At 44.1% G+C, this 15,865-nt stretch overlaps 1 protein-coding gene across 1 annotated transcript in view; it reads left to right on the top strand.

The window, feature by feature from the left end:
• The window catches only part of MPP7 (MAGUK p55 scaffold protein 7), a 424,011-nt gene that overhangs the window by 200,255 nt on the left and 207,891 nt on the right, over positions 1 to 15,865 (top strand). Inside the window, exon 4 of the mRNA XM_077808266.1 lies at positions 3,728 to 3,846. Within this exon, the coding sequence (XP_077664392.1) occupies positions 3,728 to 3,846 (119 nt within the window). The remainder of the gene's footprint in view (positions 1 to 3,727; positions 3,847 to 15,865) is intronic.

Here is a 15,865-nt window from a genome sequence, read left to right as displayed (position 1 = left end):
AGCAAATTAGCGATATAGCATTAACTTTGAATTTCCTTCCTGTTTGTGGTGGGTGAGAGAAATTAACAGGTTACATCAAGCTCAGTTTACAGCATAACACTGATAATGTATCATATTCCAAAAAAGGTATACAGTGCCTAGCCTGTGAAATCTGTACCGTTGTATTATCACTTTAATATTTAAACCTCTATTTTTGTGACTATTTTAATTTAATTTTTCTTTGAAGATTTAATTGTCTGAGAGTCAAGGTACAGTGACCTGATACAAGGGCGAAACAAGTGTATTTTATAGCACATTTTATGGAAAAATAGGAACAGGTCTATTAATCAAGAGAAAATGGTTATTCCAACCAGCATCTTTACTTAGAGGAAATGGCTGAAGTTAATATTTTCTTTCCTGTGAATGGTAGATATGACGTGTTCCTAAATGGTGGTTGTGCCACCGTGTAAGGCTAAATCTTCTGTCTTCCACTCCTACTTTCAAACAGTCATGTCTTAGGCTAAGTCTACACCGTGCAGTTTGCAGTGGCACAGCCATGCTGCTTAAGCCTTGCCCCTATAAGGCATGCAGTGTAGCTGCTCTTTGTCAACAGGAGAGAGCTCTCCTGACAAGATAAAATAACGCCCAAGAAAGGGCGATAGATTCATCAACGGGAGAGCACCTCCTGCCGACAAAGTGCTGTCCGCGCCAGTGCTTTTCGTCGTCAAAACCTTTTTCGTTCAATAGGCCCTTGAGCAATGAAAGTGCAGTGTAAACATAGACTTCGTTTATTATGAAGGATACATGCTATTGTAATAACACAATTGGCTGGAGAATTAAGTGTGCAAAACCAGAACTCTATAAATCCGGGTATGTAGGAAATCTTAGTTTTCAATAAGAATTTAGTCAGTGCTTAATTCCATTTTTACTTTTCCAATTTTAATTTTTCCTTTTATCAAGCACTTGTTTCCCCACTCAGAATGATGAATGTAACTTTGAGCAGCTGATAACTAGAGTTTTCAGAGTAGCAGCCGTGTTAGTCTGTATTCGCAAAAAGAAAAGGAGGACTTGTGGCACCTTACAGACTAACAAATTTATTTGAGCATAAGCTTTATGAGCTACAGCTCACTTCATCGGATGCATTCAGTGGAAAATACAGTGGGAAGATTTATATACATAGAGAACATGAAACAATGGGTGTTACCATACACACTGTAAGGAGAGCGATCACTTAAGATGAGCTATTACCAGCAGGAGAGTGGGGCGGGGGCTGGGGGGGACTTTTTGTAGTGATAATCAAGGTGGTCCATTTCCAGCAGTTGACAAGAACGTCTGAGGAACAGTCGGGGGTGGGGGGGTGGGAATAAACATGGGGAAATAGTTTTACTTTGTGTAATGACCCATCCACTCCCAGTCTCTATTCAAGCCTAAGTTAGTGGTTCTGTTATGTGGTTGCTGGTGAGTATTTGAATACCCAGAAGTCACCTACTACAGGACAGGCCCAACAAAGAAAATAACAATGTCACTAGCCATCACCTTCAGCCCCCAGCTAAAACCTCTCCTACGCATCATCAAAGATCCACAACCTATCCTGAAGGACAACCCATCGCTCTCACAGATCTTGGGAGACAGGCCAGTCCTTGCTTACAGACAGCTCCCCAACCTGAAACAAATACTCACCAGCAACCACACACCAGAACCACTAACCCAGGAACCTATCCTTGCAACAAAGCCCCTTGCCAACTGTGTCCCCATATCTATTCAGGGGACACCATCATAGGGCCTAATCACATCAGCCACGCTATCAGAGGCTCATTTACCTGCAGATCTACCAATGTGATATATGCCATCATGTGCCAGCAATGCCCATCTGCCAAGTATATTGGTCAGACTGGACAGTCTCTACGTAAAAGAGTAAATGGACACAAATCAGACGTCAAGAATTATAACATTCAAAAACCAGTTGGAGAACACTTCAATCTCTCTGGTCACTCAATTACAGCCCTAAAAGTTGCAATTCTTCAACAAAAAAAACTTCAAAAACAGACTCCAACAAGAGACTGCTGAATTGGAATTAACTTGCAAACTGGATACAATTAACTTAGGCTCGAATATCTTTTTGATAACTACAGTGACTCTCTATCAAACTTTTGTGAATATACTCAAATAACAGCCAAGTCTATGTTTAAACCACATAGTGCTGCACATATCCATTTACACCAGGTGCCTAACTTCTATTAATCCAGAGACTAAGAGCCAAGCATCCTATTTTGAACTTGTGATCTTTGGGTGTTAGTACAACCACTGATCCTAAGATGTAGTTGGCTAAGGCTCTGTGTTTTTTGTATCCGTGCAAAATTGTAGTGGTTTGAGTTATATCCTCTTTTTATAGTATTTCTGAAGCATAAACAAGAACAGATTTAAATAAAAGCAAGATTTTGAGAGAAATGAATGTCAACCACCAAAAACATTTGGACCACAGAAAAGAATGTAACTGGAAGGAACATTTTTTCCACAATACTGTACTCAAAGCCAACAAAAAGAGAGAGAAATGTTAAATAATCAGATCCCAAAGGTGCTATATTTAATTTTAGAAGGGACAAATGATGCCTTAAAAGGTTGTGAAACAATGCGCATTAATAACATATTTAAATCTTATGTTTTTCGGAGATAATAGGCATAATAGTGATAGGCAACCTATAATTTACCATAATGTGCTTTACTAGTTAAATATCTTGTAAGTCTGTGCTTGTGAGGAACAGCAGCACTTACTCAGCCTAGAAATAATATCAGGATCATGTATAGTGCATCCCAGGAGGTTATTGGTGTTTTTGTAGACAGCAGAAAGGAGAAAAAGGCATTTTGTCCTTTTTACCCCAAGTAATCCCACTGGAAAATTAAGCATGTGCTATGAATTGATATCAACTCCTGCCAGGTTACCTCCCTAAAGAGTGCTGCTGCAAGCACTGTTGCTACATTTCTTGGACAACAGTTTGATGGTCTGTGTGCATGATGGATAGTTTATGCTGTATGCTACTGTGGAACACTGCGCTACTGTCTGCCCCGGGAGACTGTTAGAGAGGTGTGCCACTGGGAGCAGCAGTTACTCTAACACTTCTAGAGAATCTTGGATAAACGTTGCACACCTAAAAACTTTAAAATGTAGCTTATGCATGTATGTGGTGGTGTACTAAAGATCTGGCTACTCCATAACTAACAATGCAGTTTCTTTTGTCTTGCTGTAAATCTCTGCTGGAAGCAGGTTAAAAAAGTGTATTAAGCAATATATTAGCAAGAAATATTTAGAGAAACCATGAACTCTTTTTAATGGACCACCCTCTCCAGTTTCTGTTCTTTTAAGGAAGTTTTTCCTATTCATGACTCATTTCACTCTTTGGCTAACATCAAGGGTAATGGAATAACGATTAAGCACAGGAATGTATTTTTTTTTTTCAGGTTTTGTCCTTCAAAAATCTTTATGAATTTTCTGTATAGTCTTATGTAAATAGATATGGATATATAAGCTTGATACTTGGACAAGGTAAAATGTACACTGTTAATATCTGGTTTTCTTAGTAATTTAAAAAAATGTTCCCTTTGATTCTTTAAGTTTAGGTTTTGCTGGATACTCCAGACTCCCTATCCAGTTAAAATGACATGCTCCAGGCAGCCAATTACACAGAACTGTTAAGTGAAATTAATGAGGTCACCCTTAGATTACACTTTGTGTTTTATTTTCATTTTATAGGTCTGTATGAGCTGCTGGCTGCATTGCCAGCCCAGCTGCAGCCACATGTGGACAGCCAGGAAGACCTGACCTTCCTCTGGGATATGTTTGGTGAAAAAAGCCTTCATTCACTGGTAAAGGTAAACCACATTTAAGTCAGATTCTCTTTGAGAAGAGCATATGGAAAAATGTTTTGAGTGCCATCTAGTAAACCAGTGATCGAACTGCTGCTCAGCAAAAACAAAACAGCCTTGTTTCAGCTAACTCTGCTTCTGTCAGGGATGGAAGTTGTTAAATAAGATTCTACCAAAAATACATAGATGATTTCATTTAATAGTGATGTTCTGGCAGTATACACTAATGCAGCAAACATATGTTGTTTGCCCTTGTTTAGAAAGAGAATACTAAATAGTAGCAGGAAATCTGAGATGTCTTTATGGTCAACATTCAAGACCTGGAGTTTAGCTTAAATAAATAAATGTTCACAGCAAAAATTAGAAGGAATATGTTTTCTGAGGTCAAGTGTGGCAACAGTTCAATAGCCACATTAATTTAAAATAATTTCCTTTAACAAAGTCAACTGAAATTTTAGTAAGCTGTTCTGTTTATTGGCTTGTCTCCACTGGAAATTGTGTTTTGCATATAAATATATTGAACTAAAGCATGACTATAAAGTAAGTTTGGAAGGATACTTCAGTAAAGTGTCCTGCTATGAAAATGATCAACAACCAGAAATCGAAGCATGCCATGGAAGTATGCAAAACAATCTAAAAAATACTCAGACTGCTTAAAGCAGTAAAATAAGACCAATCAGCTAGTTAGAAATGTACCATGCCTACGGTATGGTATGTCTTGAACCTCTAATATAGGGATAACTCAAATTGAAAGTAAATTCTGAAGTCTCAGTTGAATCAGTCGGAGGTGTAGCAATCCATGCCACAAGTGCTCGTAATTCAGCAAAATTTGTAACAGTTGTCAATCTGTAGTATTACTCAATGTATTGTCCCTCTGATAGTATTTTAAGCAAGATTTGAGGAAGTCTTTATGGGTAGCATTGTCCTTAAATCCTTCATAGTAACCATGAATTAATACTTACTTTATAGCAGTCCTCAAAGGTGTGACCTAATATGTTCTGTATTTGGCTTATTGATGTGGAAACAGTTACCACAGACACAAATTTGCCTATCCTGAGTTCATGGAAGTGGTGCAGCTGTTAGCTTAGCTGCTGTAACCTGAAGGGGTGGAAGGAGGTAATGAAACTTGGTAAAAGTAGGATGACCTCCAAAAGTAGTACAAGCTTAAGTTCAACAAATAGTTACTCTGAAAAATGGCTACTGGATGGTAATTGAACATAAGCAGTAAAATTAACTTCTGTCATCCCATTATATAAATGGTTCAGAAATCAGCATTCAAAAATCATGAGTCAGGCCCCAACAACTGAGTGTGGTTTAAAAATAATTGTTGTGTTAAAAACAAATTTTAAGGGTTTTTGTTTTTTGAGGCCATAAGGTATGTTTGAAGTCACACTTTCAAGCTTCTCTCTACGACCATGTGAGATGGAAACTTTTTTTTTTTTGAAAGCCAAGATTCCTATATAATCACAGGTCTCCAGGTGCTAGGATTTTTTGTGGAAAAAAATTAAATATAACAGCTGGTAATGCTAGATATGAAAAGGAGACTGCAGTGTTTTCAAATTAATTTGTTGATTTTACAGTGTAATTTCTGAGTGTTACAGTACAAGCCAAGGAAAAAGGGATCTTTATTGCAAGTTATAATTTTATAAGTACTGAGGATAACTTGTTTTGGGGAGACAGGCAGATGGTCTTCTAATGATGGTAGTAATTAGAAATCAAGGACAGAACCTTTTTGTCAATATTTGATCAGAATTATTTTCAGATTGTCAAAGGACTCTTTACGTATCTTAATCTTCTCTGGTAAGAGATAAGTAACAGCAACAAACTAGAAGGAACAGTATTCCATTATCATTCTCAGTTGCTCTATGGGCTTCACCCCCTGTGCTCCACTGACCTTTATAGGTACTGTGGATTTCATTTCACCGCAAGCACCTTACTGGCTGACTTTAATTGGTCAGGCTGCCAATAGGATCACTAAAAAGGTATGAGTTGTACACTGTGGTTGTTCCCAGTCTGGTTCTGCAATAATGTGTTAATAACTAAACTAATCCAGAGATGTAATTAGGTATTGATGAGTTCTCTCTTAAGGTATAGGTACACAGCAATTAAACACTCATGGCTGGCCTGGGTAAGCTGACTCAGGCTCATGAGCGAGGGCTGTGGACCTGTAAAATTGCTGTGTAGACATTCACACACAGGCTGGAGCCTGAGCTCTAGGACCATTGTGAGGGGGAGGGTCCCAGAGTTTGGGCTCCAGCCCAAGCCCGAACATCTGTGCAGCAATTTTTAGCCCTGTGAACCTGAGTCTGCTGACCTGGACCAGCTGTGGCTGTGCCATGAGTCTTTTATTCCAGTGTAGATGTACTCTTAGATTCTTATCCTTCCAAAAATTAACTTCATACATGTGAGTAGTCACACTGAAGTATAGAGCTTCTACTGTGTGCTCAGCCTCTCCAAGGTAAACTCAAGGTAGATTTCATTCCTGATCCCGCACTTCCTCTTATATATTTATTCCATTTGGAAGGGTGTTTCATAGTTTTTGTTTTGGTTTTTTTTTTTAAGGCCGAAAGAAGGACCATTGTGATAATCTAGTCTAGAGGTGGGCAAACTATGGCCCATGGGCCGCATCCAGCCCATCAGATGTTTTAATCCAGCCCTCAAGCTCCTGCCGGGGAGCAGGGGCTGGGGCTTGCCACACTCCAGTGCTCCAGCTGGGTAGCGGAATCGGGGGCTTGCCCCACTCCGCGTGTGCTGTGGCTCTGTGCGGCTCCCAGAAGCAGCAGCATGTCCCCCCTCTGGCTCCTACACATAGGGGAAGCCAGGGGGCTCGGCATGGTGCCCCTGCCCCAGGCACCACGCCCGCAGCTCCCACTAGCCGGGAACTGTGGCCAATGGGAGCTGCAGGTGCAGCACCTGTGGATGGGGCAGTGCACAGAGATGCCTGGTCGCACCTCCGCATAGGAGCCGGAGATGGGACATGCAGCTGCTTCTGGGAGCTGCTTGAGGTAAGTGCTACCCGGAGCCTGCACCCCTGACCTCCTTCTGCACCCCTACCGCAGCCCTGATCCCCCTCCGAACCCCTCAATCCTAGCTCAGAGCCCCCTCCTGTACTCTGAACTGCTCATTTCTGGCCCCACCCCAGAGCCCGCTCCCCCAGCCGGAGCCCTCACCCCTTCCCACACCTGAACCCCCAATTTTGTGAGCGTTCATGGCCTGCCATACAATTTCTGTACCCAGATGTGGCCCTCAGGCCAAAAAGTTTACCCACCCGGATCTAGTCTGACCCCTGGCATAACACCGGCCATAGAATCTCACTCATTAACTTCTGTTTGAGCTGTAACATATCTTTTCAAAGATATCCAGTCTTGTATCCAGTTTCAGGGAAGGTAACACTTAGATTTTATAGACAAGAACAGTTAATACAGTTAGGCATAGGAGTTAGTGTCCTATCCAGCCTTACTATTTCCCCTGTTTCAGAGTTTCAGAGGCATTACTGCTTTGTTCTAGGGTCTGGAATGCAATTTGAAAGGCTAATTTTACAGCAATAGTGTTAAATGTCTACTGTACTTTGTGAGGACAAATGCATGCAATCAGGTAGGCAGTGGGAGGAAGGCTGATATTTTAAAGCAGAGGGATGCACTGTAGCTTATGGCCAAATAGTGTTTTGGTACTGAGGTAGCTTTTCTTTTAAACCTACACAAAGCGAAGAAGGAAGTTGGAGGAAAAAGCATATTGAATTAGTAGTAACTGAATCCTAGTATTTCTGTACATGAGGTGGACAGAGCTCCTTATTTAGGGACAAAGCTCATTTTTAAAGGGAAAAGCTTGGTCTTGCTAGTATTGGTTATTAGTGGTAATGTACGAGCAGCAATTTGTAGAAGCTATTCTTCAGGGCTGCAAACTGGTCAGAAGTCTTGCTTTCTAAAGGCCAGACGGCTTAAAAAGCTGCAATAAATAGAAAATTTTTAATTTTAAAAATTATCAGTCACTTTGTCTACAGGTGTTTCATGTGAGCATCTATAATTACAGCATTTTCTGTAAGAATGTTATGCTAGTGTGTATGATTTGCTACACTGGCTTTCTTTTTTGGATCTCTCTTAATTCAGTACAATTGGATAGAAATATCCTTTCTGTGAACTTGGACTAGTGTGTACAGCTCTAAAAAGTTAGAGATGGAAAAGTTGTATTAGATCATCCAGTCCATCCCCTGCAAATGCTGGATTGTTCCGACAGTACATTCCTGTTGTAGTAAGTAAAACCAGCAAAAACGTATGCAATCATTCATTCTTCCCTCTTTGACTCATTCCTGGTCTGAGAGAATCTGATTTTAGTTTGCAAAGTATAGAGCAGAGAAAGCCCACAACTATTGTTGATAGTTTTGGAAGACAAAATTGACTCTCTGAAAAGTGAATGTTTGAAGTTTGTCTTTGTCTGCTTCACTCAGCTGATTCCTTCCTCATTTCATTACTTGACTCACTTAAGTGCTACTAGAGGCCTTCATCTTATGATTTCTGCATGGTGGAGGAAGCATAGGTCCCAGTGTTTGTGTATAGACTTGTCGCAAACATTGTGAAGAGATGATGTGGCTCTGGGAAGAAGGATAAAGGAGTTTGAGGCACAAGTGGTCTTCTCGTCCATCCTCCCCACGGAAGGAAAAGGCCTGGGTAGAGACCGTCGAATCGTGGAAGTCAACGAATCGCTACGCAGGTGGTGTCTGAGAGAAGGCTTTGGATTCTTTGACCATGGGATGGTGTTCCAAGAAGGAGGAGTGCGAGGCAGAGACGGGCTCCACCTAACGAAGAGAGGGAAGAGCATCTTCACAAGCAGGCTGGCTAACCTAGTGAGGAGGGCTTTAAACTAGGTTCACGGGGGGAAGGAGACCAAAGCCCTGAGGTAAGTGGGGAAGTGGGATACCAGGAGGAAGCATGAGCAGGAGCGCATGAGAGGGTAGGGCTCCTGCCTCATACTGAGAAAGAGGGACGATCAGCGAGTTATCTCAAGTGCCTATACACAAATGCAAGAAGCCTGGGAAACAAGCAGGGAGAACTGGAAGTCCTGGCACAGACAAGGAATTATGATGTGACTGGAATAACAGAGACTTGGTGGGATAACTCACATGACTGGAGTACTGTCATGGATGGATATAAACTGTTCAGGAAGGACAGGCAGGGCAGAAAAGGTGGGGGAGTTGCACTGTATGTAAGGGAGCAGTATGACTGCTCAGAGCTCAAGTATGAAACTGCAGAAAAACCTGAGTGTCCCTGGATTAAGTTTAGAAGTGTGAGCAACAAGGGTGATGTCGTGGTAGGAGTCTGCTACAGACCACCGGACCAGGGGGATGAGGTGGACGAGGCTTTCTTCCGGCAACTCACGGAAGTTACTAGATCGCAGGCCCTGGTTCTCATGGGAGACTTCAATCACCCTGATATCTGCTGGGAGAGCAGTACAGCGGTGCACAGACAATCCAGGAAGTTTTTGGAAAGTGTAGGGGACAATTTCCTGGTGCAAATGCTGGGGGAACCAACTAGGGGCAGGGCTCTTCTTGACCTGCTGCTCACAAAATTAGTAGGGGAAGCGAAAGTGGATAGGAACCTGGGAGGCAGTGACCATGAGATGGTCGAGTTCAGGATCCTGACACAGGGAAGAAAGGAGTGCAGCAGAATACGGACCCTGGACTTCAGAAAAGCAGACTTTGACTCCCTCTGGGAACTGATGGGCAGGATCCCCTGGGAGAATAACATGAGGGGGAAAGGAGTCCAGGAGAGCTGACTGTATTTTAAAGAATCCTTATTGAGGTTACAGGGACAAACCATCCCGATGTGTAGAAAGAATAGTAAATATGGCAGGCGACCAGCTTGGCTTAACAGTGAAATCCTTGCTGATCTTAAACACAAAAAAGAAGCTTATAAGAAGTGGAAGATTGGACAAATGACCAGGGAAGAGTATAAAAATATTGCTCGGGGATGCAGGAGTGAAATCAGGGAGGTGAAATCACACCTGGAGGTGCAGCTAGCAAGAGATGTTAAGAGTAACAAGAAGGGTTTCTTCAGGTATGTTAGCAACAAGAAGAAAGTCAAGGAAAGTTTGGGCCCCTTACTGAATGAGGGAGGCAACCTAGTGCAGAGGATGTGGAAAAAGCTAATGTACTCAATGCTTTTTTTGCCTCTGTCTTCACAAACAAGGTCAGCTCCCAGACTACTGTACTGGGCAGCACAGCATGGGGAGGAGGTGACCAGCCCTCTGTGGAGAAAGAAGTGGTTCGGGAGTATTTAGAAAAGCTGGACGAGCACAAGTCCATGGGGCCGGATGCGCTGCATCCGAGTGTGCTAAAGGAGTTGGCGGATGTGATTGCAGAGCCATTGGCCATTATCTTTGAAAACTCATGGCGATCGGGGGAAGTCCCGGACGACTGGAAAAAGGCTAATGTAGTCCCCATCTTTAAAAAAGAGAAGGAGGAGGATCCTGGGAACTACAGGCCAGTCAGCCTCACCTCAGACCCTGGAAAAATCGTGGAGCAGGTCCTCAAGGAATCAATTCTGAAGCACTTAGAGGAGAGGAAAGTGATCAGGAACAGTCAGCATGGATTCAGCAAGGGCAAGTCATGCCTGACTAATCTAATTGCCTTCTATGACGAGATAACTGGCTCTGTGGATGAGGGGAAAGCGGTTGACGTGTTGTTCCTTGACTTTAGCAAAGCTTTTGACACGGTCTCCCACAGTATTTTTGCCAGCAAGTTAAAGAAGTATGGGCTGGATGAATGGACTGTAAGGTGGATAGAAAGTTGGCTAGATTGTCGGGCTCAACGGGTAGTGATCAATGGCTCCATGTCTAGTTAGCAGCCAGTATCAAGTGGAGTGCCCCAAGGGTCGGTCCTGGGGCCGGTTTTGTTCAATATCTTCATAAATGATCTGGAGGATGGTATGGATTGCACCCTCAGCAAGTTCGCAGATGACTCTAAACTGGGAGGAGAGGTAGATATGCTGGAGGGTAGGGATAGGATACAGATGGCCCTAGAAAAATTAGAGGATTGGGCCAAAAGAAATCTGATGAGGTTCAACGAGGACAAGTGCAGAGTCCTGCACTTAGGACAGAAGAATCCCATGCACCACTACAGACTAGGGACCGAATGGCTCGGCAGCAGTTCTGCAGAAAAGGACCTAGGGGTTACAGTGGACGAGAAGCTGGATATGAGTCAACAATGTGCCCTTGCTGCCAAGAAGGCCAGTGGCATTTTGGGATGTATATGTAGGGCATTGCCAGCAGATCGAGGGATGTGATCGTTCCCCTCTATTCGACGTTGGTGAAGCCTCATCTGGAGTACTGTGTCCAGTTTTGGGCCCCACACTACAAGAAGGATGCGGAAAAATTGGAAAGAGTCCAGCACAGGGCATCAAAAATGATTAGGGGACTGGAACACATGACTTATGAGGAGAGGCTGAGGGAACTGGGATTGTTTAGTCTGCGGAAGAGAAGAATGAGGGGGGATTTGATAGCTGCTTTCAACTTCCTGAAAGGGGGTTCCAAAGAGGATGGATCTAGACTGTTCTCAGTGGTAGCTGATGACAGAACAAGGAGTAATGGTCTCAAGTTGCAGTGAGGGAGATTTAGGTTGGATATTAGGAAAAATTTTTTCACTAGGATGGTGGTGAAACACTGGAATGCGTTACCTAGGGAGGTGGTGGAATCTCTTTCCTTTGAGGTTTTTAAGATCAGGCTTGACAAAGCCCTGGCTGGGATGATTTAATTGGGGATCGGTCCTGCTTTGAGCAGGGGGTTGGACTAGATGACTTCCTGAGGTCCCTTCCAACCCTGATATTCTATGATTCTATGATCTCCAAGATTATTAAAGTACTTAGAAGATCATAGCCCAAAATAGTACAGGCTCATAGACTGGTTAGAGAACTTGGGGGGCGAGGGTGGGGGAAGAGGAGAAAAGGGAGGAGAACAATTCCTGTATTCGCTTTCTTTACAGAATTAGAGTAGCAATTACAGAATATTTTCATGTGGACTTAATGCAAATTCTTCTGTTCTTTTCAATTTGCCAACTTGGCTTGGAGTGAGCCCTTCACCCCCTCCATAGTCTTAAGCATCTCTATTTATGATTGGAAGCAAAGTAGGATTGAAAAAGCTAAGTACTGGGCTTCTAGAAATTCATGCATTACCCTTAAATATCCTTAAAATTTGTATCTCCTTCTTTGAGAAAGAAATGGTTAACTTCAGGGGCTTTCATTTTTCTAAATACCGCAATAGAATGAACAAGGAAAACGTGTAGTGGTAAATTCATCTTTGAATATTAATGTAACCAAAGTACATAATGCCGTTTCTTGAGTGTATGCATTCAGTAAAGTGGTTATTCTGAAAGTTGAAACATTGGAATCGCAGTGGTATTGGCGCACCAAACACTGGGTTACTGAGGGAGTTGTCATTGTGAGATTTCCAGAGGTTTTCAAGCTGTACATTTGCAGATGCCATGAGATAGAAACTGAGAAAGCTCAAGGCTTCTGTTACTTTTTTATCTTTACAGAGAAAAATAAAGGAAATGCTTAGGAAAAATAAGATTAGAAAAGGCTATTGTAGTAAGGCTGTTACAAAATAAAATAATTAGTGAATGCTCCATGGATTATGGTAGGCTTTTCTGCAGTAATAATGTCACAATGCGCAGCATCATCAGGTCATTTTAATTGGTCCAGGTATTATACTATACTGTGTAACAGCACTACTGTATATGCTGAAATTGCAGTTTGTTTAATCTCTGATTGCTGGTTCCCAAACTAAACCTATGATCTGGACTGGATTGAGCTAGGTTTACAGGAAGAGAGATTTTCTTTTAGCTTTATAACACACACCCCATGCCAGAAACTGTAAGAAACAAATACTAGTCTTTAGAATAAATGTGCCTGAGCGTGCTGCACATGCTACAACTCAAACAGTAGTTACAGGTTTAATGCAGGAATTATTGGGTGAGGTTCTATGGCCTGTGTTATGCTGGAAGTTAGACTAGATGATCATAATAGTCCCTTCTTCTTCGAGTGCTGTCCCTGTGGGTGCTCCACTCCAGGTGACGGTGTGTCCCAGCGCCGTTGATTAGAGATCTTCGGTAGCAGTGCCTGTTCGGGACACATGCGCTCAGCTGCTGTCTCGCAGTCTCGTTAGAGTCTGCCTGAGTGCGCGTGTCCTGCACCCCCCTCGGTTCCTTCTCAACCATCCTCTGCTGAAGACGGGACTCGGGGCAGCGTTGATCCTCTTCCCTGGTCTCTGAAGGAAACAAGTACAAAGACGTAGAAATAGTAACATCCCAGTTATTTCTCTTCCTTTAGAATACTTACTCAGTTTAAAAAAAAGCAAAACAAAAAAACCCTTCTTTTTCCTCAAGTTTGTCTCCCATTGAGACACTCTCCTCTGGCATTCCTAGTGCAATAATGCCAGGGTCTTCAGGATTCAAGAACTGTGCTTCCTGTCAAGACTCTATACCAAGGTCTGACGGACACTCGCATTGTATGAAGTGCCTCAGCGAGACACACGTCCCTGCCAAGTGTGTCCATTGTACGAGCCTCAAAACCAGGGCTCGTCATGACAGGGACCTGCTGCTGAAAATGCTCCTGATGGAGAAATCCTTACATCCGCCTATGGAGACGGGCAATAGCAAACCCTCTCCCTCAGGCTCCCCAGCCAGGTCGGAACCAATTGGGAGCATGGCTTCACCCTCTCAGGCGAAGAGGCAGGAAGCCCAACTGTCTCCATGCAGAGACTTTCAAAAGGGTAAAGGGTCTCTTGCAAGATCCTTACCCTCAGTGCTGACAGTGCCAAAGGCAGGTGCTTCTGACCGTCCTAGCACTTCAGCCGCAGCTCCCACGGAGAGCAGAGGCAGGGACCTGACTTCCCATACTGGGAAGTTCTCCTTGGCACCAGTCCCCTCGGCACCGAAAATAGACCCAGTGCCAACAGTGCATTCTTCCCTGGTGCTGACAAGAATATTGGCACCGAGCCTGCCTGCCACTCCAGCAGCAGCAGTGGACATCCCACAGGGTGCCTACAAACGGCCTGTGGCACTGGGGAAAGCTAAACAGAAGTCTGTGCACGCTTCTGAGCACAGATCACGCTCAGCAGGATCACAGCCCAGGGAGCAGCAGCAGCAATTCTTAAGTCAGGATGACCTCTGTGGCCCCACAGCCTGACTCTTTGCTCCTTGACACAGTGCTCACTCTTTGACCAGCCGCTTTCCCCACCTGACCTGGCTACCTTTACTGACAGTGAGCCTGATATGCAGCAGCAGGCGGAGTTCTCCCCATGTCTCTCTTCCTCCACCAGAACCTTTTGCATCTCAGGTCACGGCTCACAACCACTTCGCCCCCCTGTGGGTGGCACCTAACTTCTCTTATCCCATGCCTTGGCCTCAGTGGTAGCCTTGGCCAGCTCCTACTGCCACTCACCCTCATGCTTGTTCCACCAGATCACAAGCTCCTTCAGCGTCTCTGTCTCCAGCTCCGTCTACTTCTAGAGTGCCTAAACCCCCCTCTGAAGAGGTGGGCTATGGACCATACCCTGATTCACAGACTCCTAACTCTCCATCAGCTCCAGACGGAGCCCTCATGCCTCCGCCTCCACAGAATGTGGACGACTTTAAACAATTCCAAGAACTTTTCAAGAAGGTGGCACTCAGCCAGGACGTCCCTTTAGAGGAGGTCCAGGAGACACAACACAGACTCCTCAAAATCCTCCAACCCTCTGTGCCCTCAAAGACTGTGCTCCCCATAAATGAAGCGTTCCTAGAACCAGCAAGCACCCTCCGGCAGACCCCAGCCTCTATCCTACCAACTTGCAAAAAGGCTGAACATAAATATTATGTTCCTGCTAAGGATGTAGACTTCTTATTCTCTCATCCACAACCAAATTCTCTTGCAGTGGATGCAGCGACACACAGGACGAAACAGCTGCACTACCGGCCCACCCCGCAAGACAAGGACCTCAAACATCTTGACCTCTTGGGCCGCAAGGTTTACACCTCCTTCACTCTGCAGTTCAGAATTGCAAATTATTCCGCCCTACCTGCAAGCTACGACTTCAACAATTACAATAAACCCTTTGATTTTACCTCCCATATCCTGGAGGGCAGGAGAACAGACTTTAAATCCGTCTTTGTCCAGGGTCAGTTGGTCTCCAGAATGGCTCTACAAGCATCTCTAGACATGGCAGACACAGCAGCTCGCACTGCCGCAACTGCGGTGGTTATGCGCAGATCTTCCTGGCTGTCTGCATCTGGTATCCCCAAAGACCTACAGACCAAAGTGGAGGACCTCCCCTTTGATAAAGATAAGCTTTTTGCAAAAAAAAACCTCTTTCCCCTGCCTAGACGATTGCCTCATCAAAGGCAACTCAAACAACGAGACACTATGAGCTACCCATTTCGCCATCTTCCTCTTCCATAGCTTAGGTCTGCTAATAAACTTCCAAAAATCCACCCTGACACCTACACAGTGGATCGAGTTCATTGGAGCTCACCTGGACTCAATCTGAACCAGAGCCTCACTCCCACACAACAGATTCCTCACTATTACTCATCTCATACGCATGCTCTCCATTTGTCCCAAGATACAGGCAAGAATTTGCCTACACCTCTTTGGCCACATGGCAGCCACCACCACTGTGGTCAAGTATGCCAGGCTGCACATGAGATGTCGTCAGGGTTGGCCCTATTCAAACTACAAACCCAGCAGACACAGCTTCTGCATGATGCTAACTCCTCCAGCGAATGTAATAGCTTCTCTACAATGGTGGACAAGACCAGAAAACCTCTTCTTCACCCGCAGCTCCAGAAACTCCATCTGATGGCGTGGTTCCTTCATGGTTCCAGACCCATGAACTAGCCTGTTCTGAGCAAGTCCGGTATGTCCTCCTGCATAGCAGAAAAGACTCCACTTGTAAGACTTACCTGCAGAAGTGGAAATGCTTCTCCATGTGGTGCTCCCATAAACACTTGACACCCCATACCGTGACCCTCCCTAAGGTCCTAGACTACCTTTTGGAA

This window comes from Eretmochelys imbricata, chromosome 2 (assembly GCF_965152235.1).
Source record: "Eretmochelys imbricata isolate rEreImb1 chromosome 2, rEreImb1.hap1, whole genome shotgun sequence".
NCBI lineage: Eukaryota > Metazoa > Chordata > Testudines > Cheloniidae > Eretmochelys > Eretmochelys imbricata.
This window is presented reverse-complemented; position numbering and strand designations above follow the sequence as displayed.